At 37.9% G+C, this 24736-nt stretch overlaps 1 protein-coding gene and 1 pseudogene across 6 annotated transcripts in view; both read left to right on the top strand.

Annotated features, from left to right (window-relative positions):
• CSNK1A1 (casein kinase 1 alpha 1) overlaps window positions 1-19858 on the top strand; it is a 56326-nt gene extending 36468 nt beyond the window's left edge. For 2 of the 5 annotated variants that reach the window (XM_025388404.1, XM_025388401.1), the window contains 6 exons: window positions 2413-2552; window positions 3753-3831; window positions 5651-5725; window positions 8436-8542; window positions 10274-10422; window positions 18975-19858. In XM_025388404.1, the coding sequence (XP_025244189.1) occupies window positions 2413-2552; window positions 3753-3831; window positions 5651-5725; window positions 8436-8542; window positions 10274-10422; window positions 18975-18982 (558 nt within the window). In that variant the 3' untranslated portion in view covers window positions 18983-19858. Of the gene's footprint in view, window positions 1-2412; window positions 2553-3752; window positions 3832-5650; window positions 5726-8435; window positions 8543-10273; window positions 10423-12169; window positions 13110-18974 lie in introns of those variants that run through there. The other 3 variants (XM_025388406.1, XM_025388402.1, XM_025388405.1) reach the window with 3 other exon arrangements.
• LOC112627091 lies at window positions 19657-21732 on the top strand (annotated as a pseudogene). Its single transcript, XR_003120014.1, has one exon. The product of XR_003120014.1 is annotated as an uncharacterized LOC112627091 (transcript).
• The last annotated feature ends 3004 nt before the right edge of the window (window positions 21733-24736 follow it).

Below are 24736 nucleotides of genomic sequence, written 5' to 3'. Positions count from 1 at the left end.
CAAGTAGTTTTCCTTTCAGTTGTTTACTGAGAATAGGCTATCTTTGTTCAGTAGTAACATTTTTTTCCTGATGTATTTTCAGTATTTATAAGAGGAGAACATTTAAAATTATGTGCTCTTTAGATTTTTGTTTTTAGATTGAGATGTTTAAGAAGATCGTGTTTACATATTTGTAGTTTTCTTGATAAATAAGATTTCCTCCTTTAGCATTGTGGGAGGAAAGCACTCTCCAGTGAACACTGACTTTTTATAAAGCAGTCTTTTGGTTGTGAGAAAGTATCTGGTTATTGAGTCACAAATGGAGCTATTGAATATAGATTTAGACATGAATAAACTGTTAGACATACTCATGTCAGAGCTCTTCCCTTTTGTCCTTCATTTTAAAGTACCAAAGGAAACAGTCCTAGAAAATGTGAACTGGAGGAAATTCTGTGTACTAATCACTCTTCATTCAATGTCTACGTATTTCTTAGAGATATTTTAAAATGCCATAAAGCTGAATGTCCTTTTGTGTTTATTTTCCCCATGTTTTCTTTTCACTATGAATCTGCAGAACTTAATCATCATTTTTGTTTGCTTAACAAATGTATTTTGCTCATTTTAATATTTGTGTACTGATCTGGTTTTCATATCAAGAGAAACGTAAAGTATGAGCTTTATTTCTTAGTGTTTTACAACACACATTTTCCTGTAATGACTTGATTGCTTAGGAAGGGAGTTTAATCTTTTTACTTAAGAGAGTCTTCATCCAGTTAACATTTACTAATAATTTAATCTTCATTCTTTTATAGTAGACTAAGTAAAAATCAGTATCTCGTTGTTGACCTGGTGACTGAAGCTCAACTGTCAGTGTCTTTACTGTCCAAAGTATAATTGAGAATAGGTTATAATGCTTGGCTGAAATAGATGTTACTCATCTTCCTAAGAGAGGTACCTGGTCAGATCTTTATAACGTAAATCAGTAACTTGCTTTATTTATTGACATGAAATCTGCAGGTTAGGTGATCGAGTTTCCCAGCACATCACAAATTATAAACTGTCAAAAGGGACCCAATAGCCTAATGGAGAGAAGAACTACAAAATTTAGGACTAACTAGGAGCACAATAGACTAGGGCTATATAGTGTGAGGGCACGTAGACCTGCCTAGCTTAATATCTGTAGATTAACTTTTATTAAAATACAGCAAATAGGTGATTTTATGACAAAAGCCAAAATTTTAAGTAAAGATTATTTCTTTTCATATGGTAGGTAAATATGAATATGTTTTGGGTTTCTTTTTCATAAAAATAGTTATTTGCTTTTAAAAGGCTTAAGTTCTGGAGCATAAACTTGAATTACATACAATTAGCTACGTTATAAATGAATACCTTGTTCCCTGAGTACCATATAGACATGATAACATTAAACGTTATTTTGTTCTAAACACTAGTTTTGTTTTTAGTTAGCTCACTTAAACTGCTAATTGTAAGCCACCTTGATTTAAATGCTAAGTGCTTTTTGGGGGGATTTTTATATCAACTTGTCAAATTTTCTAGAAGTTTAACCTGACCCACGTGTATAGTGTCAGTGCTAAGTAGTAGTTTTTATTAATAAAAAGTCTTGGTTTCATTGGCAATGTCAGACTTTTAGAGTAGATAACAAGCATTCTGTTGGCACATTTAAGAGTGGCCTTTGTAGGAGGGAAGAGTTCAGATAGCTTATATCTGGATTTTTTTTTTTTTTTAAAGACAGTTTTGCTCTGTGATCAGGCTGGAGTGCAGTGACGTGGTCTTGGCTCACTGCAACCTCTGCCTCCCGGGTTCAAGCAATCCTCCTGCCTCAGCGTCTTGCGTAGCTGGGACTACAGGCATGTGCCACCACGCCTGGCTATTTTTGTATTTTTTGTAGAGATGGGACTTTGCCATGTTTGGCCAGGCTGGTCTCAAACTCCTGACCTCAAGTTATCCACCTGCCTCAGCCACCCAATATGCTGGGATTATAGGCGTGAGCTACCACACTCGGCCATTATATCTAGATTTTGAAATCTCATGTTTGTTTACCAATAGTAACAGGTGTATAGACTATCAGGTGTTATGACAGATAGCACACTTGTTGCTTCTGCTGTCAGGCATGTATATGTTTCTTTCTTTATAAAGACAGGCTCCTGAGTATGTAATGAAATGGGCCTGCAAAATCTGCAGATGACAAGGATAAACTACTAGACTTTTTTTTTTTAACTTGATTTATTGATGAAGACTAGTAAAAACTTATGGGGGTGGGGTGTTAAGTCTGTTCATTATCTGCTCTATTAATACTTAGGATACTTTATTTTGATATATTCGAATGCGTAGAATAGATACCGTTTAATGAATAAGAAGCAGTTTAATTGAACAAGGTTGGAAACCTAATGTTTCTGTATTTCTCTTTTAAAGTTATTCCTTATTGATTTTGGTTTGGCCAAAAAGTACAGAGACAACAGGACAAGGCAACACATACCATACAGAGAAGATAAAAACCTCACTGGCACTGCCCGATATGCTAGCATCAATGCACATCTTGGTATTGAGCAGAGGTAAGTTTGAAAATGGAATGTGTTTATCGTAGCCACAGCAGAAGCCATCAATGGGTTTTTGAAATATTTCAGTTTCTTACAATGTCTGAGGATGTTTCTTGGCTGAGAATTTGAAGGATGCTTATTAATCATTTTACCTGCTGTTTTAGACAGTGTAGAGAAGACCGTTAAATGAGATCTTTTGAATTTTTTGTTGTTGTTGAAGGTTGTCTCTTGGGGGGAAAATACTGTGTGATATAAAGTTAGAAGCATAAGTGCAATGTTGACGTTTCTTTTTGCAGCTGAAGATAGTACATATATTTTTGAAGCTATTCGGGACTTTTTATACTTTAGTAATTCACGTTGAGTTTGGGAAGAATGCATTATTTATTTTTGAAAGGAAAATGTTATCAGTATCCTAATAAACCAAAAGTGGGTTGATGGACCATCTCCTGTTATACTTCACTCAAATATGTAAATTAGTATGATCTAGTTTAAAGTAAAAAAGTGTCACAGTCTCTGCTCTCTTCCTGTTTCTTCACATGAGTTCTAGAGTTTCAAGTTCCTTTCATCTTTTACAGTCACTTTTCGCTCCTTAAAACAAGCATAGAAGTAATTAGTGGGAAAAGCAATGATACGCCTCCAGGTTAAACAACCTCATACCAAGAATTTCAGGCTTAAGAAATATCCATGAATATCTGAATACTCTAGGTTAAACTATAATGTCACTTTTTCCGTACGCCAAGGCATTACCTACACCTACCCTTAAATATATATATCTCTAAATATATATTTGTATGTATGTATATATAGATATGTATGCATGAATACATTCATATAGATGTTCAATTAGTTTAAGTCGTAACTCCTTTTCAGTGCTCCTGAAGTTTTTAAAATGAGTTTCTGCAAAACATAGGAATGTCATCCTGCTTGGTTCATTAAGCTCATTTAGAGGGTTGTTTAGCCAAATCCTTTTTCTTCTTTTAAAATTAAATTGTAAGATAGTTGTTTGTCTTATTTTGGATTCTATGGGAAAAGTTTTGTTTAGAGGTAGGTAGCACACAAACTTTTTAAAATCACCTTAAATAAGTAGCTTCTTGCGTAAGACACCAAATAGTGTTCCCTCCTCATTTGGGAACATTTTTCCTGGGTACTTGGCTTTCTTTCATATGTTTTTCGTAATAATATTTCCAGTTTATAAAGTTACGTTCTCTTTTCTAGTCGCCGAGATGACATGGAATCATTAGGATATGTTTTGATGTATTTTAATAGAACCAGCCTGCCATGGCAAGGGCTAAAGGTAAACCAGACTCACGTTATCAGATTTTTCTGTCTCTTTTTTAGAATAAAAATATATATTGGAGAAGATAAGATTTAAGGTCCTTTCTAAGTCTGAGATTTTTCTGAGATAATAAAGAATTAACCTTAATTTACTTTTTACCTTTTATTTGGGAAGATGAAACCAGATCATTTTAGTAAGAACTTAGTTCAGCTGAAGAACAGTGTCCTCTGAGAGACAGTAAGCTGGTACCCACTGGTAGCCACTAGCTCTATCCAGATGGAAGTGGACATGGACTAAGAAAGGTGGAGACTTTCTCACGTTAATATGTTGCCATTATGTTGAAAATGTATGTTTTTATGTACAGCAAAACCTGTTTATCCAGCAACACATGTCCTAACATTTTGTTTCTATTAGCTAGGAGTTTACCATTACTTTTGTGAGTGTGTGTTAATGATAAATCACCGTGTCCTAATTTTGGGTGGGGGTGGGGGCACAGGGCATGGTCATGCTCTGTTGCCCAGGCCGGAGTGCAGTGACACAGTCGTGGCTCACTGCAGCCTCAACCTCCTGGGCTCAAGCAGTCCTACCTCTCAGCCTCCTACCTGTAGCTGGGACTACAGGAACATGCCACCATGCCCAGCTAATTTTTAAATTTTTTTTGTAGAAACAGTGCCTCACTGTGTTGCCCAGACTGGTCTCAAACTCTTGGGCTCAAACAATTCTCCCACTTCAGCATCCTAAAGTACTAGGATTATAGGTGTGAGTCACCACTGTTGGTGTGTCCTAAATTTTAATGGCTATTTTTGTACCTTACCTGTTCTTTAAAGAAATACCTGTATTGATTGAGTGACTGTGAGCTAGTGCTCAGTCCTTGGGTAGGTGGCTTTATCCAATATGAGTATTTTCACTTTAGAAAAATATGGTGACTTACACAGTTAACTCCATTTATTAATGTCACTAATTGATGAACAAACTTTTTTTTGTATTAATCTGATGCCTTTGCCCTTGTGTTGAACATGGGTTAAGAAAATGCTTTTCAGGCTAAGCATAGTGGCTCATGCCTGTAATCTTCAACACTTTGGGAGGCCCAGCCGGGTGGATCACTTGAGCCCTGGAGTTCAAGACCAGCCTGGTCAATATGACAAGACCTCACCTCTACTTCAAAAAAAAAAATAGCAGGGTGTAGTGTCACATGCCCATAGCCCCAATTACTCAGGAGGCTGACCTGGGAGGATTGCTTTGAGCCCAGGAGTTCGAGGCTACAGTAAGCTGCACTCCAGCCTGGGCAACCGAGGGAGACCTTGTCTCAAAAAAAAAAAATAAAGAAAGAAAAGGAAAAAGGAAAGAAAATGCTTTTCAGCTGGGTATGATGATGCATACCTGTAGTCCCAGCTACTTGAGAGGCTGAGTCAGGAGGATTGCTTGAGGCCAGAAGTTGGAGGCCACAGGGAATTACTGCTGAGTCTGTGAATGGCTACTGCACTCCAGCCTGGGCAACATAGTGAGACCCCATCTTCTTAAAAATATATAGAAAGAAAGAAAATGCTTCTCAATTTTGGCCCCAGCCATTTTTATTTAAATCTAATATCCATATATTCCTATTAGACTCACCCTTTCCCTATAGCTAAAATTATGTTCTTAGAGAAGAAACTTACATCAGAAGTTAACAGTTTGGGAAAAAAATTTTTTAGATGTATTATACTTTGATTTTTTAAATTCTGGGTTAAAATTTCTCTTGAATCTCACAGGTATATGTTTATATGTCTAGTGCATTAAACTACTAAGGTTCTTCTCAGTAGCACTGAGTATATCTTTTTGATTTTATTCTTTTCCACAGGCCGCAACAAAGAAACAAAAATATGAAAAGATTAGTGAAAAGAAGATGTCCACGCCTGTTGAAGTTTTATGTAAGGTAAGTATGCATGATGAATATTAAAAAAAACATAAATGAAGCCAAGCACAATGGCTCACGCCTGTAATCCCAGCACTTTGGGAGGCCAAGGCAGTAGGTCACTTGAGCCCAGGAGTTCAAGACCAGCCTGGGCAACATAGGGGGAAACCCCATTTCTACATTAATAGATAAATGATCCAGCTGGGCACAGTGGCTCACGCCTGCAATCCCAGCACTTTAGAAGGCCAAGGTGGGTGGATCACTTGAGCCGAGAATTTCCACAAGACCAGCCTGGGTAACATGGTCAAATCCCTTATCTACCAAAAATACAAAAATTAGCTGGGTGCGGTGATGCATGTCTGTGGTCCCAGCCACTCAGGAGCCTGAGGCAGGAGGATCACTTGAGCCCGGGAAGCGCCAGTTGCAGTGGGGCAATCTTGGCTGTCTTGCAAGGATCTGAGATTGCGCCCCTGCACTCCAGCCTGGGTGACAGAGTAAGACTCTGTCTCAGATAAGTGAATAAATGAATGAATGATCCAAGAAGAAAAAGGAGCATTTTATTTGCCGGCTCTGGAACTTGTAACATTGAGTTAGGTAGCTATTCACCATTTTAAATGTACATTTTTATTATTCTAAATATCTTTAACAAGGGCTTTTAACATGGGGTCTTTTTAAATAGGTGTTTTTGCTAGACACAGTGGCTCACAGCCGTAGTCACTTTGGTAGGCCGAGGTGGGTGGATCGCTTGAGCCCAGGAGTTCAAGACCAGTCTAGGCAACATGGTGAAACCCCATCACTACAAAAAATAACAAAAATTAGCCTGGCATGGTGACACATGTCTGTAATCCCAGCTTCTTGGGGATGCTGGGGCAGGATGCTTGAGTCCAGGAGGTTGAGGCTGCAGTGAGCCAAGATTATACCACTGCAGTCCAGTTTGGGTGACGGAGTCTCAACAACAACAAAAATAAGTAAAATAATAAAAAATAAGTTAAATAAACATTTTAAGTAAGTAAAATAGGTGTTTTATAAGTTTCTGGTTTGTTAGGGCTCTCTAATCTGTTGAAAATTGGGGGAAAATAAGCAGGGCAGGTAAGCATTTTCAATAGAACCTCATTAATCTATAAGAAAAAGTAAGAAATATTCTCCTTACCGTAAACTAGTGCTGGAAGAGAAAGTTTATCAACAATTAGTACATTAAGGAACAGGGAAACATGCAGACAGATTGGAGCAATCCAAAATAGCAACTCTCCAACAATACAGGAATACAGAAGACAGTTTGAATCACACTCATTTTTTCTGAAATTTTCAACTTCATAGAAAGGCAATTGAGTTTAGAATAGAGAGGTATTTGTGTCATGATGAATAACCATGATCTCTTCCATAAAAAGAAGGCCATATGGTCTTTCAGACAAGAAAGAATTATGTACCTGAAATTAAGTACAAAGCAGTATACAAATAAATAGTTGAGGGAAGAAATCAGTGAGAGTTAAAATAGTGATTATAAAGTGGTGAGATTGTTTTCAGTCTCATTGTCATGCTGTTTCCCATTAACACAGACCATAAATGTATATAAATGTTGAGTTTTAGAAAGATGTATAATATGTATTATTTTACATCTTTTAACATGTATATGTTTCAAGTGGTCACCCAATTTATATCAGTGCAATCAATAAAAAATGTTGCAAGCATTTCCATTCTATCCTTCCTAACTCCAGGACATGACAAATTTCTCAAAATCATAACGTAGAAAGAGACTGCCTCCTTTAACTTTACCACTCTCCACATTGGCATTTACTCTAGGAGAGGAGATATAGAGGTTTGTGCTCTTTTAATATTTTGTATTTCCACATTGCTGATTGGGGAATCCTTTTGGTGACTAATAAATACCTAGAGGCTTGAAAATGTTTATACATTGTTGAGAATCTTTCCTAAGGAGCTAAGTGGAAAAATTCTATACCCATAGATGTACTTAGCAGTATTATTAATAATAGAGAAAAATTAGAATACATCTAAATGTTCAGTTATAAAGAACAAGTTAATGATGTGTATACTAGGTAGAATATCATGCAGCCATTTCAAAGCTTCTGAAGACTGGGCACGGTGGCTCACACCTGTAATCCCAGCATTGTGGGAGACCGAGGAGGCCAAGAGTGGCAGATCTCTTGAGCTTGGGAATTTGGGACCATCCTTGGCAATATGACGAAACCCTGTCTCTACTAAAAAATACAAAGAATTAAGTGGGCATGGTGACTCGTGCCTGTGGTCGTAGCTACTCAGGAAGCTGAGGTTGGAGGATCGCTTGAAGCCTGGGAAGTGGAGGTTGCAGTAAGCTGAGATTACACCTCTGCACTCCAGCCTGGGAGACAGATTGAGACCCTGTCTTTAAAAAAAAAAAAAAATAGTTTATGAAGAGGCGGGGCTTTGATGAAATGACAAATTTTAACAAGTGGGCTATGTAAGTTATTTAAGAACATAGTACTGTATAGGACAAGCACATATGGGAAAAGCATATGTATTTCTTCTACTAATATTGTACATAATAGGGTAGGTAGAGTCATGAAATTTTATTTAAATTTATGAGGAGACCAAGCCATCATTTTAGCTCTCATATCTTCCTGTGAAATGGTAAAATATCTCACCCAAAAATATCTTTTTGCTTGTACTTAAATGCATTTATTTTTCTATCTTGAAATGTTTGTTTTTAACTTTGTTTTAACCCTTGAACTTACAGGGGTTTCCTGCAGAATTTGCCATGTACTTAAACTATTGTCGTGGGCTACGCTTTGAGGAAGCCCCAGATTACATGTATCTGAGGCAGCTATTCCGCATTCTTTTCAGGTCAGTTTTTAAGGTATTTTAAGATTATAAACTCTGTGAGGGAAATTGGTTAAATTTACCTAACAAATTCATTCTGATAAATACTAAAGTAAAGCAGATCTGACTAACATGAATAAAAGATTTAAGAAACTGATTTATTTGGGACTAATTTGGCATTTTTCTATTTGCAGTGTAAATAGGTGATTTTAGTTTGGAGTGGAGAGTTGAATCATACTCAAAGTAGAATGTAACTTTTCCAGAATAGTTATAATTCATATTAGATATAAGTGGCTGTCAGTGCCTTCTGGAACTCTCCAACTTTGTTTACAGTACCAAATAGAAAAGCAATTAAAATATCACATAGTCATGGAGTCTAATCAAGTGGTAGCAGTCCTAAACTCGGGTAGGGTTCCTTAGGCACAACCCAGAACTGGTCTTGAAAAAGCGGGGGGAAATAGATTACATGTGGCTCAAACTCTTAGTTGGAAGAGAATAAGAATTGAGGTAATCCAGCCAGGTACGGTGGCTCACGCCTGTAATCCCAACACTTTGGGAGGCCAAGGCAGGCAGATCACTTGAGGTCCGGAGTTCGAGACCACCCTGCCCAACATGGTGAAGCCCCATCAAAATACAAAAATTAGCCAGGTGAGGTGGTGCTTGCCTTTAATCCCAGCGACTTGGGAGGCTGAGGCAGGAGAATCTCTTGAACCTGGGAAGCGGAGGTTACATTCAGCCGAGATCCCGCCAATGCACTCCAACTGGGTGACAGTGAGGCTCTGTCTCAAAAAAAAAAGAGAGAAAAACAAAAAGTAATCTGCCGGACACAATGGCTCACACCTATAATCCCAGCACTTTGGGAGGCTGATGGGGGTGGATCACCTGACGCCAGGAGATCGAGAACAGCCTGGCCAACATGGTGAAACCCCGTCTCTGCTACAAATACAAAAATTAGCCGGGTATGGTGGCAGGCGCCTGTAATCCCACCTACTCAGGAGGCTGAGGCAGTAGAATTGCTTGAACCTGGGAGACGGAGGTTGCAGTGAGCCGAGATTGCACCACTGCACTCCAGCCTGGGCAATAAGAGCAAAACTTTGTCTCCAAAAAAAAAAAAAAAAAGAGAGAATTGAGGTAATCCTTTAACCCCAGAAAAGTGTCTTCCCAAGGCACCAGTCAGACATCTTATAACCAAACTTCCAGTTGAATATTTACTCTTGTTTTTAGGAAGTACCTCCTCTTACGAGTATTCCCGTAGATAACTGACAGCTTGACTTGATGTTTCAGTTTTCATGCTGCCTTTTTTATACATAAGAGAAATATTTTAGAAGCTGCCACACTTGAGGAAATATTCGTTGTGTGAAGAAATGCTCTCACTGTCTTAAAAAGTTAGTAGATTATAAAGCCGGGCGCTGTGGCTCATGCCTGTAATCCCAACACTTTGGGAGGCTGAGATAGACGGATCATAAGTTTAGGAGATCGAGACCATCCTGGCTAACATGGTGAAACCCTGTCCCTACTAAAAATACAAAAAAAAATTAGCCAGGCATGGTGGCGGTTGCCTGTGGTCCCAGCTACTCGGGAGGCTGAGGCAGGAGAATGGCGTGAACCCGGGAGGCAGAGCTTGCGGTGAGCCGAGATCGCGCCACTGCACTCCAGCCTGGGCGAGACTCCGTCTCAAAAAAAAAAAAAAAGTTAGTAGGTTATATAACTGGACTCTTATTAAAGGATTAACATAAAATATTTTATGTTTTCCAGGACCCTGAACCATCAATATGACTACACGTTTGATTGGACAATGTTAAAGCAGAAAGCAGCACAGCAGGCAGCCTCTTCCAGTGGGCAGGGTCAGCAGGCCCAAACCCCCACAGGCAAGCAAACTGACAAAACCAAGAGTAACATGAAAGGTTAGTAGCCAAGAACCAAGTGACGTTACAGGGAAAAAATTGAATACAAAATTGGGTAATTCATTCATTTCTAACAGTGTTAGATCAAGGAGGTGGTTTTAAAATACATAAAATTTGGCTCTGTGTTAAAAAAAAAAAAAAAGACGTCCTTGGAAAATTTGACTACTAACTTTAAACCCAAATGTCCTTGTTCATATATATGTATATGTATTTCTATATACATATATGTGTGTATATTTATATCATTTCTCTTGGGATTTTGGGTCATTTTTTAACAACTGCATCCTTTTTACTCATTCATTAACCCCCTTTCCAAAAATTTGGTGTTGGGAATATAATATAATCAATCAATCCAAAATCCTAGACCTAACACTTGTTGATTCCTAATAATGAATTTGGTTAGCCATATTTTGACTTTATTTCAGACTAACAATGTTAAGATTTTTTTATTTTGCATGTTAATGCTTTAGCATTTAAAATGGAAAATTGTGAACATGACGTAATTTCAAGAGGTGAGTCTGGCATGACCCCCGAAGTGTCTCTCTTCTCAGTTGCAGAGCATCTCATTTTCTCTCTTCAATGCTCAAATAAACGCAAAGCTCAGCACATCTTTTCTAGTCACAAAAATAATTCTTTCATTTGCAGTTTAACTACATATGATCTTAATTTCAAAACGATTCCTTTGTTTTTGGCTTGATTTTTTACAGTGTTGCAAATATCAGGCTCCCAGGGTTTAATGTGGAATTGAAGTCTGCAGTCAGGCCTTGCAAATTGAAGATAACGGCAAATGCCGTTGAAACCGCTAGTCTATTTCCTTTCTTCCTTTCTCTGGCACTCTTACTGCCTGTAAGGAGTAGAACTGTTAGGGCACACTGTTGCTATACAGTTTGACTCCCATTTTCATGTTTTGTGTTTTTTTTCCCGTTTCTGGGGCTTACCTCCTGATACCTGCCTACTTTCTGGAAGTAGTGGGCAAGTAAGATTTGGCTCTTGGTTTCTAAGTTTTAAATTTCTGAATGACTGCTCTAGTCTGAACTTGGCCTTTATAGATTAATCTTTGCTTCACATTTTTAGTGTTGTATTTAAACTATTTTATAATTTAAAAATAGATTCTAATCTGAAGATGCTTTTCAAGAAATATTAACTCATGTCATCCTCATCCCAGCAGCTCATCTGTTAGGAATGAAGTTGAGATACTTCTATTCCATGTTTCTGTATTTGGGAAGGATTCAAAGTTGAAGGTTTATTGTCGTCGGGTTTTTCAGATGGTGACATTTAAACTCAGGGTAACAAACACTAATGTTCACACAGTGCTCTGCCTCTGCATCTCAGTTGGGATAATTGCCCCTTTTGAGTGTTTTAATCATTGTGTAACTAATCATAGTGCCAAGAAGTTAATAATGTGTTATGTAGCTAGTGTCACTGAAAAACAGTCCTACCATTTAGGTAAGACCAAGTAGAGTCTCTAACCCAAGGACTTGTTACACCTGACAACCTATAGTGTATTTGCTTTTCCTCACAAAATGAAACCAATTTTGCCTAAAGCTAGCTGGGATAATAGGATCATCGCAAGTTGCAGTTTCTATAACTAAAATTAGATTGAGGTCTCATCTGACCTAGAACATTTTACTTCAGGCATTCAGCAGACTTCAGAAAGAATTACCTTATTTTGAATTAGTTTATTTATTAGTTTACTGTGTGTCTCTTATTCAGTAAACAAGCAGAATTTTTGTCCTGCCCTATCCAGGTCTTAAAGATGAGAAGTTGGATCCACTGAGTTAGTATATTTCCTTGCAGGGGGCAGGGGGGAACTGTAATTAAACTTGTTTAATCCTTATTTTGTATTGTAGCTATTTTTTTTGAAAGCAACTTAAAATCTTATAAAAATTTTATAGCATCATTAGAGACAATGGTCATACAAATTATCACATAAACATCGACTTTAAAAATTAGGCTTTTCATAAAACACATCACATGTCATTGACTGCTTTTCAGAAATACACTTCTAAGGCAGTAAATCTCTATTGCTACTGAAAAGTGCCACTTCACAGAACGCAGACTTCTTTTTGCTCTTTGACATCTTGAAAACATCTTTCTTTTTTAATACAAAATCTTGTGCTCAAGACAAATCTTACATGAAACCCGCATAAACCATGAAAATGTAGCTGGCCTTAGGGCCTTAGGCATGAAATAAGCATGAGGAACATACTCCCCTAACTTCTAACCCCCAGCCCAGCAGGTTATCCTTTAAGAAATCTCCTAGGAATTCTGGAGTTTGAAAACAATTGCTCTATGTTACTCCTGCTTCCAGTCTCTGAGTAACAAGGGCATTTAAAAGCATAGGCTCTTAAGGTCCACTATAGTGGTTTTTTATTTAAGAAGTAACTCAGCTGGGCGCAGTGGCTCACGCCTGTTATCCCAGCACTTTGGGAGGCTGAGGCAAGCAGATCGCTTGAGACCAGGAGTTTGAGAGTCTGGCCAACATGGTGAAAACCCATGTCTACAAAAAATACAAAAATTAGCCAGATGTGGTGACGTGCACCTGTGGTCCCAGCTACTTGGCAGGCTGAGGCAGGAGAATCACTTGAACCTGGGAGGTGGAGGTTGCAGTGAGCTAAGATTGCACCACTGCACTCCAATCTGGGTGATAGAGTGAGACTGTTTCTCAAAAAAAAAAGGAACTCATACAACTCAATGATTCATTGATCCCAATAAATCCTTTTAATAATGAGGAAAACATCCTACTAGGATTTTCTAGTTAAAAACTTTAGGACAGGCTCAGTGGCTCATGCCTATAATTCCAACACATTTGGGAGGCTGAGGTGGGAGGATTGCTTGACCCTAGGAGTTCTAGACTTGCCTGGGCCACATAGTAAGACCCTGTCCCAGCTCCCTCCAACATCCCACCCACAACCCTCCCTCTACCCCCCACCCGCCAAAAAAAAAAAAAGGCCAGGCATAGTGGTGAGTGCCTGTGATCCCACCTGTGTTGAGAGACTGAGTTGGGAGTATCACCTGAGCCCTGGAGGTTGAGGCTGCAGTGAGCTATGATCATGCCACTGCACTCCAGCCTGGGCAACAGATGAGACCCTGTGTCACAACAAGGAATTTTTAGAAGGTGCTTTTTAAATGCATTTTATTACTCTTCACTTTCAGAGGATTTAGTATTACTGAACTAAGTTTCATAAGTGTATTTTAAGCAAGTAAATCTCTAATGTAGGAAAATCCCCAAAATGGTAGCATTTACTAATGTTTTATATGGTTATCTTTGAAAAATATGTCTATTTCTTCAGTAAAAGGTGTTGTTTTAATAACTTACTAAGAATGTTTAAAGATTGTTTAAGTCTGGCTTATCTAGCTAATGTGGGCCTATTAAATAATAGGCAGACTTCTGTCTTCCTTATATTCTTTAGATCTTTTCAAATACTCCATTCCAATACCCATCCAAAGACTTTTCTCGGCTGGGCGCAGTGGCTCACGCCTGTAATCCCAGCACTTTGGGAGGCCAAGGCGGGCAGATCACAAGGTCAAGAGATCGAGACCATCCTGGCCAACATGGTGAAACCCTGCCTCTACTAAAAATACAAAAATTAGCTGCCGCCTCTACTAAAAATAAAAAAATTAGCTGGGCGTGGTGGCGTGCGCCTATAGTCCCAGCTACTCAGGAGGCTGAGGCAAGAGAATCACTTGAACCTGGGAGGCAGAGGTTGCAGTGAGCTGAGATCGCGCCACTGCACTCCAGCCTGGTGACAGAGCGAGACTCTGTCTCAAAAAAAAAAAAGTTTCTCTTTATGCCAATTATTATCTGTACTAGTTTTTAATGTTCAATTACTACAAGATTATAATATTGTTTTTATTCATGTTCAGAAGAAAAATACATAAGATGCACACCCAACACACTTCGAAATTTATTTAACTCCCTTTGACTATATGTGATTATCAATAAAGTATTTTTCAAGATATTAAAAATAAGTAAAGGAAAATGAAATATTTTTAGGACATTCAAAATCTAATGAAGTTCAGTGTTTCTTTAATTGAGGGCAGAGGTGGGGGAGAATTTCAGAAGGTAGTGAACCCAAAGGTGGATTCTTGCATAATTCTATTCTGTACTCTCATCATCTTAACCCATTTGTTTACTACCCTAACCATAGTTACTAAGCGGAGTTTTATCAATAATATAGATAGCTATCAAAGTGTTGACATTCAGAGGAGATTACAAGTATTATTTTCTATTCACATTGTCCTACCATGTGGACAAGGAAGTCCACAGTCTTCCTTGAATTACCTTCCAGTTTTACTGGGCTGCATCTACCATTGATGTCTAGTTTGACTTTTTCTGACTTCACCAATTGCTGCTAGGAATGTGCTGGTCACTTAGCAGCACACCCAAATCACAGGGAAGATCTTGAAATACCTGGACAGTCTGAACACACGGCTCTGAATTTTCTAAGAAGTACCAGGGAACTGCATCTTCTTGCTGAAATCTTGAATTTTTGTCAGCTTTTTTTTTACTGTGGACAGTAAAGCTGGAAAGATCTAAATAACCCAACAGGAAATGCTGATGAAAGTGCAAGAGTTGATTTGTGGTCATCTAAAGTCCATGTCTCCAAGACTGCTGGACCTTCAAATTCTGCAACTTGTTAGATCATCTGGATGATAGCACAACTGTTAGAAGACCTAGAAGAATACAGCGTTGCTGTGACTCAGTGGTGCTGAATGCAGAGCATCTACCAGCTGGGGAAAGAATCAATTACAACAGGTATTTTAAAACTCCAGAACATCAGAAATGTGTAGCAAAGTGAATTCTGTTATAAGGAAGACAAAAGAATTTAGTCTGTTTTTTAATGCAGTTTAGGAATAATGTATACCTCCTGTACTTAAAATTGTCATTTATCTTTCCCAACTTTAAATACTCTTAGTTTCTGTAAGGAAGGAAGAGTTATTAGAGGGTTGTTTTTTTTTTTTACATTATTATTCTTTAACTTTAGATACTGCCAGTCTGATATAAAATTCTCCAAGCTTAATTCTGTGCAACCAACAGAACCACATAAGCAGCCAGGCACTGTGGCTCACTCCTATAATCCCAGCATTTTTGAGGCTAGATGGGAAGATCACTTGAGCTCAGGATTTTGAGAACCATCCGGACAACATAGGGAGAACTCATCTCTATTTTAAATAATTTTTTTAAAAAGAAAAAGGCCGTTGCGATGGCTCAATCCTGTAATCCCAGCACTTTGGGAGGCCGAGGCGGGCGGTGAGGTCAGGAGATGGAGACCATCCTGGCTAACCCTGTGAAACCCCGTCTCTACTAAAAATAAAAAAAAATAGCCTGGCATGGTGGCGGGCGCCTGTAGTCCCAGCTACTCGCGAGGCTGAGGCAGGAGAATGGCCTGAACCCGGTAGGCGGAGCTTGCAGTGAGCTGAGATCCAGCCACTGCACCCTAGCCTGGGCGACAGAGCGAGACTCCATCTCAAAAAAAAAAAAAAAAAAGAAAGAAAAATAACCCACAACCATGTTATAGGAAAAGTATATTCAAAATAACTTTTAAAAAGTTGTAGTGTGAAGGGATTCTAAAATTCAGAACCCCGTCACAAACTTACAAGCCTTCCTACTACGTAAATAGCCCTTTGAACTAGTTTCTGGTTCTATTTAAAAAGTCACAAACATTTGAAATTAATTTACAAATAAGAACAGATACACACTGTGTGGGGAGGCTGAGGTGGTAGTATCTCCTGAGCCCAGGAGTTTAAGTCCAGCCTGGGCAACATAACAGCAAGACCCCATCTCAAAAAAAAAAAAAAAAAGCATACCTTTTATTTATTTATTTTTTTTACAGACAAAGTCTCACTATGTTGCCCAGGTTTATTTGGAACTCCTGGCTTTAAGTGATCTTCCTGCCTCAGCCTCCCAAAGTGTTAGCATTACAGATGTGAGCTGCCTCGTCTGCACCAGAACATATATTTTAGATTTCAGATTGGGTGGTGGGCAGGGATAGAATCTCCTTGTTAGTTATATAAAAATAAACGTTTTTTTTTCCTTTTCACAGATTTTAAATTTAATTAAGCTGTTAACTTCTTAATCATCACATTAATCCTCCAACTCTGTTTTAACTCCCCCCTCCTTTTTTTTTTTTTTTTTTTTTCCTAGGAATAAAGGAAATCATTCCTCATTTTAACTGATGTTACAGTGAAGATGGGTTCTTGAACTCTTGGAAGCCTGAATAAGCCACCTAATCTGCAAGATAAAAACCAAAGACTAATGCATATTGGGGAAAAGAATGCTTAGTACTTGAAGACTGAATGTTGAATACCTGTTGAATATTCCTATTGAGGTTTTTTCCTAAACATACTTCAGTAACATCTTAGGACAATTCACTGGAGAAATGTTGATCCCTGGCTGGAATTTCATACCATTGACTCATCTGAAGAGTTAAAGCTGGATTTGACTGCTCTATTCTACCAGGAATATTGTTAGGCTGTCCTTTCACCAGTTTCTAAACAATTGTAATCATTTATTGACTCAGCAATTCCTCAGATACCAGGTCAAAAGATGTACAGATATATTCTAAAGTTTTCCTATTATTAAAGGCACAAGAGTTTCCTTGTATTTTGACTGACAGTGTAACATGTTTCCATTTTAGTTTGTTAGTGATGGTGGTTCTCCCTTTGAAAGCCATTTGGTATATTCGTAAGAATTAGTTTAATATGATTGCATAAGAAAACTGATAAAACCCAACAATTTTAGTAGCTGTGAAAATATGTTTTTAATTCATGTTTAAGAAGAATTGCAGGACTTGAAACCAAATCCTGATGGGGGAAGGGCCATTTCTGTTTAATCCTTAGTTTCTTAACCTGCATCGTTTATCCTGTATTGTAATTTTTTTCTTTTTTAAACTCCCAAACAAGAAGCTTGAAACTTTTCCTGTATTTTAAAATTGCAATTAGGTCACAGGGTTTAGTCAGATTTTTTAAAATTAAGGGTTGGCTTGACAGTCTTTAAAAGAAAGGTTTACCTCGCTAATACTTCTTAATAACATGCATCAAATAATATTCCCTGTGGTGATGTATATTCTCAAAGTTTTGTTATCTTTCATTTTTGGCATTTGCTGCTTATGGACTTAGTACCCAGGCAACAAAGATCTATTATGCATCTACTCTGTTGTATGTTTGCTATTATTTCCAAAAAAAACCAGGCATATATGCATAAGAAATAAATAGTAGAATTATTTTGTTTCTCCCACAAAGATCATGGGAGATGGCCCAACAAATGTTTAAAAAGTAAAAGAGGCCAGGCAGGTTGGCTCACACCTGTAACCCCCGCACTTCAGGAGGCCATGCTGGGCGGATCACAAGGTCAGGAGTTTTGAGACCAGCCCGACAAACACAGTGAAACCGTGTCTCTACTATAAATACAAAAATTAGCCAGGCATGGTGGCAGGTGCCTGTAGTCCCAGCTACTCTGGGGGCTGAGGCAGGAGAATCGCTTGAACCCAGGAGGCAGAGGTTACAATGAGCCAAGATCTTGCCACTGCCCTCCAGCCTGGGTGACAGAGCAAGACTGTGTCTCCAAAAAAAAGAAAAAAGAACTAAAAGAAAAGGAGCAGTTTATGATTGAAGAAAATGTGGCCTGGGCTGAAGAAGTGAGGATTGATTGGAGTGGGCTAGAACGAGCTGTATGTAGTTTCTAGCTCATTTGTAAGGAGGTGGACAGAGGGGCATTGATGCCTCAGAGTGGGTGTCTGGTGAGAGGAAAAACGGTGCTTGCGAGATTTTCAGGCTATGTGGGATAGGCATATTTTCTCCCTTTGCCTTTAGCTGTAGATAAAGTGTGGTTATGACCTGAGGCTTCTTGTATTCAAACTTGGCCCAGGGCCTATGTAGAAGCCCTAGGGTCTACTTGTGATGGAGGAGGAAAGTATGTATAACATGTGTAGGCTTGAGTAGTAAATAAAGCCAAAAAAGCATCACTTGCTTACATTTTTTAATGAGTCACAAAACAATCTAATGCGGCTGGTAAAAGAAGTTTTAAAGGTCTGTCTACAGAAATTACATGCTTCTCAGGTCTTTGTTTAGTAAAATAATACAGATAATTATGCCTTGAATGCATTTATTATTAAAGCTAACCGTTTTAATTTGTGTCAGAAATAATGTGCACAAGTTTGTGCTCATGGTAGGATTAAAATTGTATTCTTTACTTAAAGCGAAGCAATCTGTTTTTCATTGGTTTGATAAATATTTGAATGCCTAATACGTTCTGGGTGCTAAAAATGCAGAAACATGATCGTTTGAATTACTAATAATTATTTTAGTATGCTGAGAGGCTTTGAATTCATTGTACCACTCCTTCCTAGAGTCATTCAAAACAGAAAAAATTAAAGTATAGATTCATGATTTTGTTTTAAAAAGTTGAGTTAATACTTTTCACAAGAGATGAAATAACATGAGCCACTATACTTATTGGCTCAGTTCCACCCAATTTCCATATTTTGGGTGTAATTTAAAATTTTTAACTTGGAATTTTAACTTTTTTTTTTGTTTTGATTTTTTACCAGGTTTCTAAGCATGAATTGAGGAACAGAAGAAGCAGAGCAGATGATCGGAGCAGCATTTGTTTCTCCCCAAATCTAGAAATTTTAGTTCATATGTACACTAGCCAGTGGTTGTGGACAACCATTTACTTGGTGTAAAGAACTTAATTTCAGTATAAACTGACTCTGGGCAGCATTGGTGATGCTGTGTCCTGAGTTGTAGCCGCTGTAATTGTGAATATTAACTGAGATAGTGAAACATGGTGTCCGGTTTTCTATTGCATTTTTTTCAAGTGGAAAAGTTAACTAAATGGTTGACACACACAAATTGGTGGAGAAATTGTGCATATGCCAATTTTTTGTTAAAACCTTTTGTTTTGAACTATACTGCTTTGAGATCTCATTTCAGAAGAACGGCATGAACAGTCTTCAGCCACAGTTGTGATGGTTGTAAATGCTCACAATTGTGCATTCTTAGGGTTTTTCCATCCCTGGGGTTTGCAAGTTGTTCACTTAAAACATTCTTAAAATGGTTGGCTTCTTGTCTGCAAGCCAGCTGATATGGTAGCAACCAAAGATTCCAGTGTTTGAGCATATGAAAGACTCTGCCTGCTTAATTGTGCTAGAAATAACAGCATCTAAAGTGAAGACTTAAGAAAAACTTAGTGACTACTAGATTATCTTTAGGACTCTGCATTAACTCTATAATGTTCTTGGTATTAAAAAGAAAAAGCATATTTGTCACAGAAATTTAGTTAACATCTTACAACTGAACATGTATGTATGTTGCTTAGATAAATGTAATCACTGTAAACATCTATATGATCTGGGATTTTGTTTTTATTTTGAAATGGGAGCTTTTTTGTTTACAAGTTCATTAAAAACTAAAAACTGTTTCTGTAAGGAAATGAGATTTTTTTTAAACAACAAAAAATGCCTTGCTGACTCACTATTAAATAAAAATCTCCCCAATTTTTTGATAGACTACTTCAAGCCATTTGTTACATGGTATTCCTTTGCAAGTCAATTTAGGTTTCGTGTTATAACTTTTCCTCTTTTTTTAAAAAAAAAAAAACGAAAAAGTAATTCTTTTGTCTGAAGGGGAAAGGCATTCTTTCATTTTTTTTTTCTTTTCTTTTTTTTTTTTTTATGACTTGCAGGCACAATATCTAGTTCTGCAACTGCCAGAACTTGGTATTGTAGCTGCTGCCTGCTGACTAGCAGCTGGACTGATTTTGAATAAAAATGAAAGCATTAAAGGGTTTCCCTACAAAACATTTTTCTTTAAAATACTTGTAAAGTGGCTATAAGCAGTTGACTTTCACCCTTGGAGAGCATCACACTGTGTGAGGTTCAGTGATTGTTGACCCTCCCCAGCCCCTCCTGCTTCTTTAAGTTATCTGTGTGCGTGCGCTTCCTCTCAATCTTCTTTGCACGCTCATTTCTTTTTCTCTGACCCATGAGAAAGGAAAACTTACTGATGATAATTTTTAAATAATGTAATTTATTCATTTATAGCATGTCAGGATAAATTAAAAGAACATTTGTCTGGAAATGCTGCCGGGAGCCTATTATGTAAATGTTAGGTATTTTGTAAAATAACCTTGAAATTGTAAATTGACACGTGTTTGGTCAGATTGTGTCAAGTTTAATTTGTTTTGTTTTCTTTTTTCTTTTTTTATTTGAAAACTACTTTAGCAATAATTAATTCCATGATTATCACATTCTGCCATTAAGGGATATTAGTACCGTAATACTGAAGAAATCTTACTAAGTCTGAACTTTTGGGGTAGGCAGCTTCTTTGTTTCTTTTCTATCCACCCTTGTCGGTTGAGGTATTTGTTTCTTGACTAATAAACCCTTTGATACTTTTAGCCAGAAATCGGTCTCATAAAGCTATTTTTGAGTATAGTTTGTGTAAAATAAAAATGTTTAGCTTTGGTAATAACTTTTCCAAGCTGAACTCCCTCTAGCAAGATATTTTTCAGTGCTTTTATTTACTATGCACTTAGACTATGCACTTTTTCTGAAATATTTTTGTAACACTTTTTTGTATTTTTGCCATTTGAAAAGGTTGTGGTGTAGTTGGTCTGTGATTAAGTTGCAGATTTAAAACTGCTATTAGCTTTGTAAATCAAAATATAGGTGTTTTTTGTCTGGTATATCGTCATTCCATCTGCAGCTGGAGCTGGAATCCCATTGATCTTCTAGCTACCATTCATTTTCTTCACTGTTCACAAAAGAAGAATGTGAAATTCAGTGAATGCTGTTACTAATCCTGTCGCGAGATGAATCTCATTTCACCAAAATTAAATTATGTTTTTCCGCTAAAATGATGATACAAGTTGAAGACACATCACTCTGAAATGGGAAGACCTCACCACTTAAGGCTCCACAGTGGCTTACTCAGCTGAACTCTAGGCTACTACTCTTTACTTTGTTCACCCATTGGGGGGTGCAGTTTTTTTAAAATGTTGGGAGATGGCCATTCTAACTACTGTTGAATGTCTCTGTTTTGGGAAGGTATAACAAGAAATAAAAAAGAATATATATGAAGGGAGAGACTGGTTATCTCCTCCCATATGGTTGTGCTTATCCTCTTATGGCTTACAAATGGATATTTGGAGGTTTGCTTTCACAATGATTTCCCATCCACAAATATTTTTATTAAGACTTTTCTTGTTTCTGTTAGACCTTGCAGTACTCATAAATGTTTTAAGCTGAGCATACTGTACTAGTCATAAGTTTAATTTCATTATAATAAAAATATCAAACAAAAGGACTTTAGAACCCAAGACAATGAGCTAGTTTTCCCTGAAGTTTGCTGAACTATTAAGGAATATGTTCTTAATAACTCTTGACTAGAATGAGTCATGGGAATTCTAAGAAGGGATGGCCTAGACAATTTTAGCTCAGTTAAATTCAGCAGCATTTAATGCAGGTGAATTCCTGGGTCGTTTTCCAGCTAGTCTGGAAGAGTTTGGTTCTGACTCAAACTGGTATAAAGCATTATTTTAGGTTTTCTCTTTGCCAGTTTTTAAGCAGTTACAACCATTTAATCAAGATGTGAGGACATCTACGAAGTATAGTAAAGAAGGGTTGTCCCAGGTGTGCGCTCTCTTAAGTGAGACTTTGTGATACTATACTTTAAATGCATTACCATTGCTTACATTTGGGGGGTGGGGGGTTCTTTCTCCTCAAAACTTTCACGTCTACTGTAATATTCTTAATGACAATCTTTTTTTTTTTTTTTAGCAGTGTATGTTTGAAACAGCCAAAGATTGCAATGAACCAAGTGTAAATTGATCTAAGCAGCCCATGCAGTTTGTGTTGAGTCATCAAACAGTATATTGTTGAAGTGAAATTGTTTGTTTTCTGAAATGACTTGTTAGACCAGTTTTGAGGACATACTCAAAAGTAGAGTAATAATGACTCCTGGGATGGAGAAATATGAGATGAACCTGGAACATTCTATTATGGTGCCACAAAGGAAATCTCAGAAAAAAAAAAAAAAAAAATGGCCAGGCACAGTGGCTCACGCCTGTAATTCCAGCACTTTGGGAGACTGAAATGGGCAGGAGTTCAAGACCAGCCTGGCCAACATGGTGAATCCCCGTCTCTACTAAAAATACAAAAATTAGCCGGGCATGGTCGCAGGCGCCTGTAATCCCAGCTTATCAGGAGGCTGAGGGAGAAGAATCGCTTGAACCAGGGAGACAAAGGTTGCAGTGAGCTGAGATCGTGCCACTGCACTTCCAGCCTGGGTGTCGCAGCGAGACTCCGTCTCAACAACAACAAAAAGGTTGATACATGTCAAAAGGGCACAGGAGCCACCTGAAGGATTTATACTTGCTAAATCTGTGTCAATTATCAAAATAAACTGGTAGCAAGATTACAACTCACTGAATAAGATACCATGATTCCATGTTGACATTAAAAAGGAGAGAAGAGAAAACTCTAACTTGAAGTAGAATGTCAGCTCATTTAAGGTGAAAGGATTTATGTGTTAGAAAAATCACCATTTTGCAAACTATAGTTTTCAGAATCCGTAACGTATTTCATCTGTTTTATTCCTCATGACAGTAATAAGGAACAGTTAAAGAACTGTTTCAGAAAAGAGTGGGGCTGCCCAAGGCAAGGCATCTTGGTAATTGGTAAGCTTTATAGAGCCAAGACTTAAACCTGGTTTTCTTTGCTTTCATGCAGTTAAGCCATGGTGCTTCTCTTGTTATATCACCCTTTTAAACCCAGAGATTGATAATATGAGCCATCATTTACTGAGTGTCATGCACTATTCTATTTTACATGTATTTGCCTAATCCTCATCATCCTGTTAAGTACATCTATCTCCATTTTGCATATGAGGATACCAAAGCACAAAGTTGGAGGGAAGATAGTTATATTCCCTTATTTTGTTGATTTGTTTTTTGACACAGGGTCTCGCACTGTCGCCCAGGCTTGAGTGCTATAAGACCTTAACTTTCCCCTTTCAAAGTAGTTTAATAGTGTCTAAATATCTTACATCAAAGTATACATCAAATAGGATGGCAGCCTGGAAAGATTTAAAATCCAGAATGACTGGAAGGTTGGGCAATGAAGATTTTTTAAATTGCAGCTGTTTTCACCTTAGATGTATAGTCTTTTCGGTTTCAAAATTAAATTGACTATAAATGGAGTGTGCTTAATTCAGATCTAAAAATTTTGAAATTAGAAAATTGTGTGTTTGGCTGAGTGCTGTGGCTCACCACACCTGTAATTCCAGCATTTTGGTAAGCCGAGGTGGGCGAATCACTTGAGGTCAGGAGTTCGAGACCAGCCTGGTCGACATGGTGAAACCCCATCTCTACTAAAAATGCAAAAATTTTAGCTGGGCGTGGTATTGCACCCCTGTGGTCCCAGCTACTTGGGAGACTGAGGCAGAATTGCTTGAACCCAGGAAGCAGAAGCTACAGTGAGCCGAGACCGAGCCACTGCACTCCAGCCTAGGTGACAGAGTGAGACTCTGTCTCAAAAAAGAAAAAATATTGTGTGCTTATATTGCCTCCCTTAGCCCCCTCAAACTTGGGCAGGGCAGAGCCCATGTATAATAAGGAAATGGATAGTTTCTGCGTCGGTCCTTAACTTTACACAAACAGTGAAGTATTTTTATTCTTGGAGCATTTTTGAACTAAGATCCAGGCACTTTAAAAGACAAAGGCAATGAGTAGCTTCCCTGTATCCACACCCAGTAAGTTAAAAAGCAGTCTTACAGAGCCTTAAGTAAAATGTTTGGAGTAACTTGGTTCTTTCTTTGTAGCATTTTCTAACATACTAGTTGACATATATCTGATTAGAGAATACAGATGTACTTAATTGCTTAGGGTGTTAGAGAAAGGAGTGACAAAACAAGATGTGTCCACTGGCATAACAGTGGGATAAGGATATCTTTGAAGTGCTTAGGCATATGTAAATCTCAGTAGATTGCAGAGGTTTTTTTTTTTTTTTTTAGTATTTTTTAATTTACATGAAAATCTGGGAAATTTTAATAGTAATTTTCCAGTCTAGTCATGAATTTTTCATTACATCCACCAGATGGGAACTGATTCTGCCATAAGCAAAAGGCTGCTATGTGATAGTGCTGGGGATTGGGGTGGTGGGGGGATGTGAACAGGCAGAATGGAGTAAGGATCTTTAGTGAAAGTACGAGGGAATGACTTTAAGAGGCAGGACAGTACTTTGTGTGTGTTTTGAAAGTAATTGTGGGCCTGGTGTGGTAGCTCAGGCCTGTAAGTCCCAGCACTTTGGGA

This window comes from Theropithecus gelada, chromosome 6 (assembly GCF_003255815.1).
Source record: "Theropithecus gelada isolate Dixy chromosome 6, Tgel_1.0, whole genome shotgun sequence".
NCBI classification, from domain to species: Eukaryota; Metazoa; Chordata; class Mammalia; order Primates; family Cercopithecidae; genus Theropithecus; species Theropithecus gelada.
This window is presented reverse-complemented; position numbering and strand designations above follow the sequence as displayed.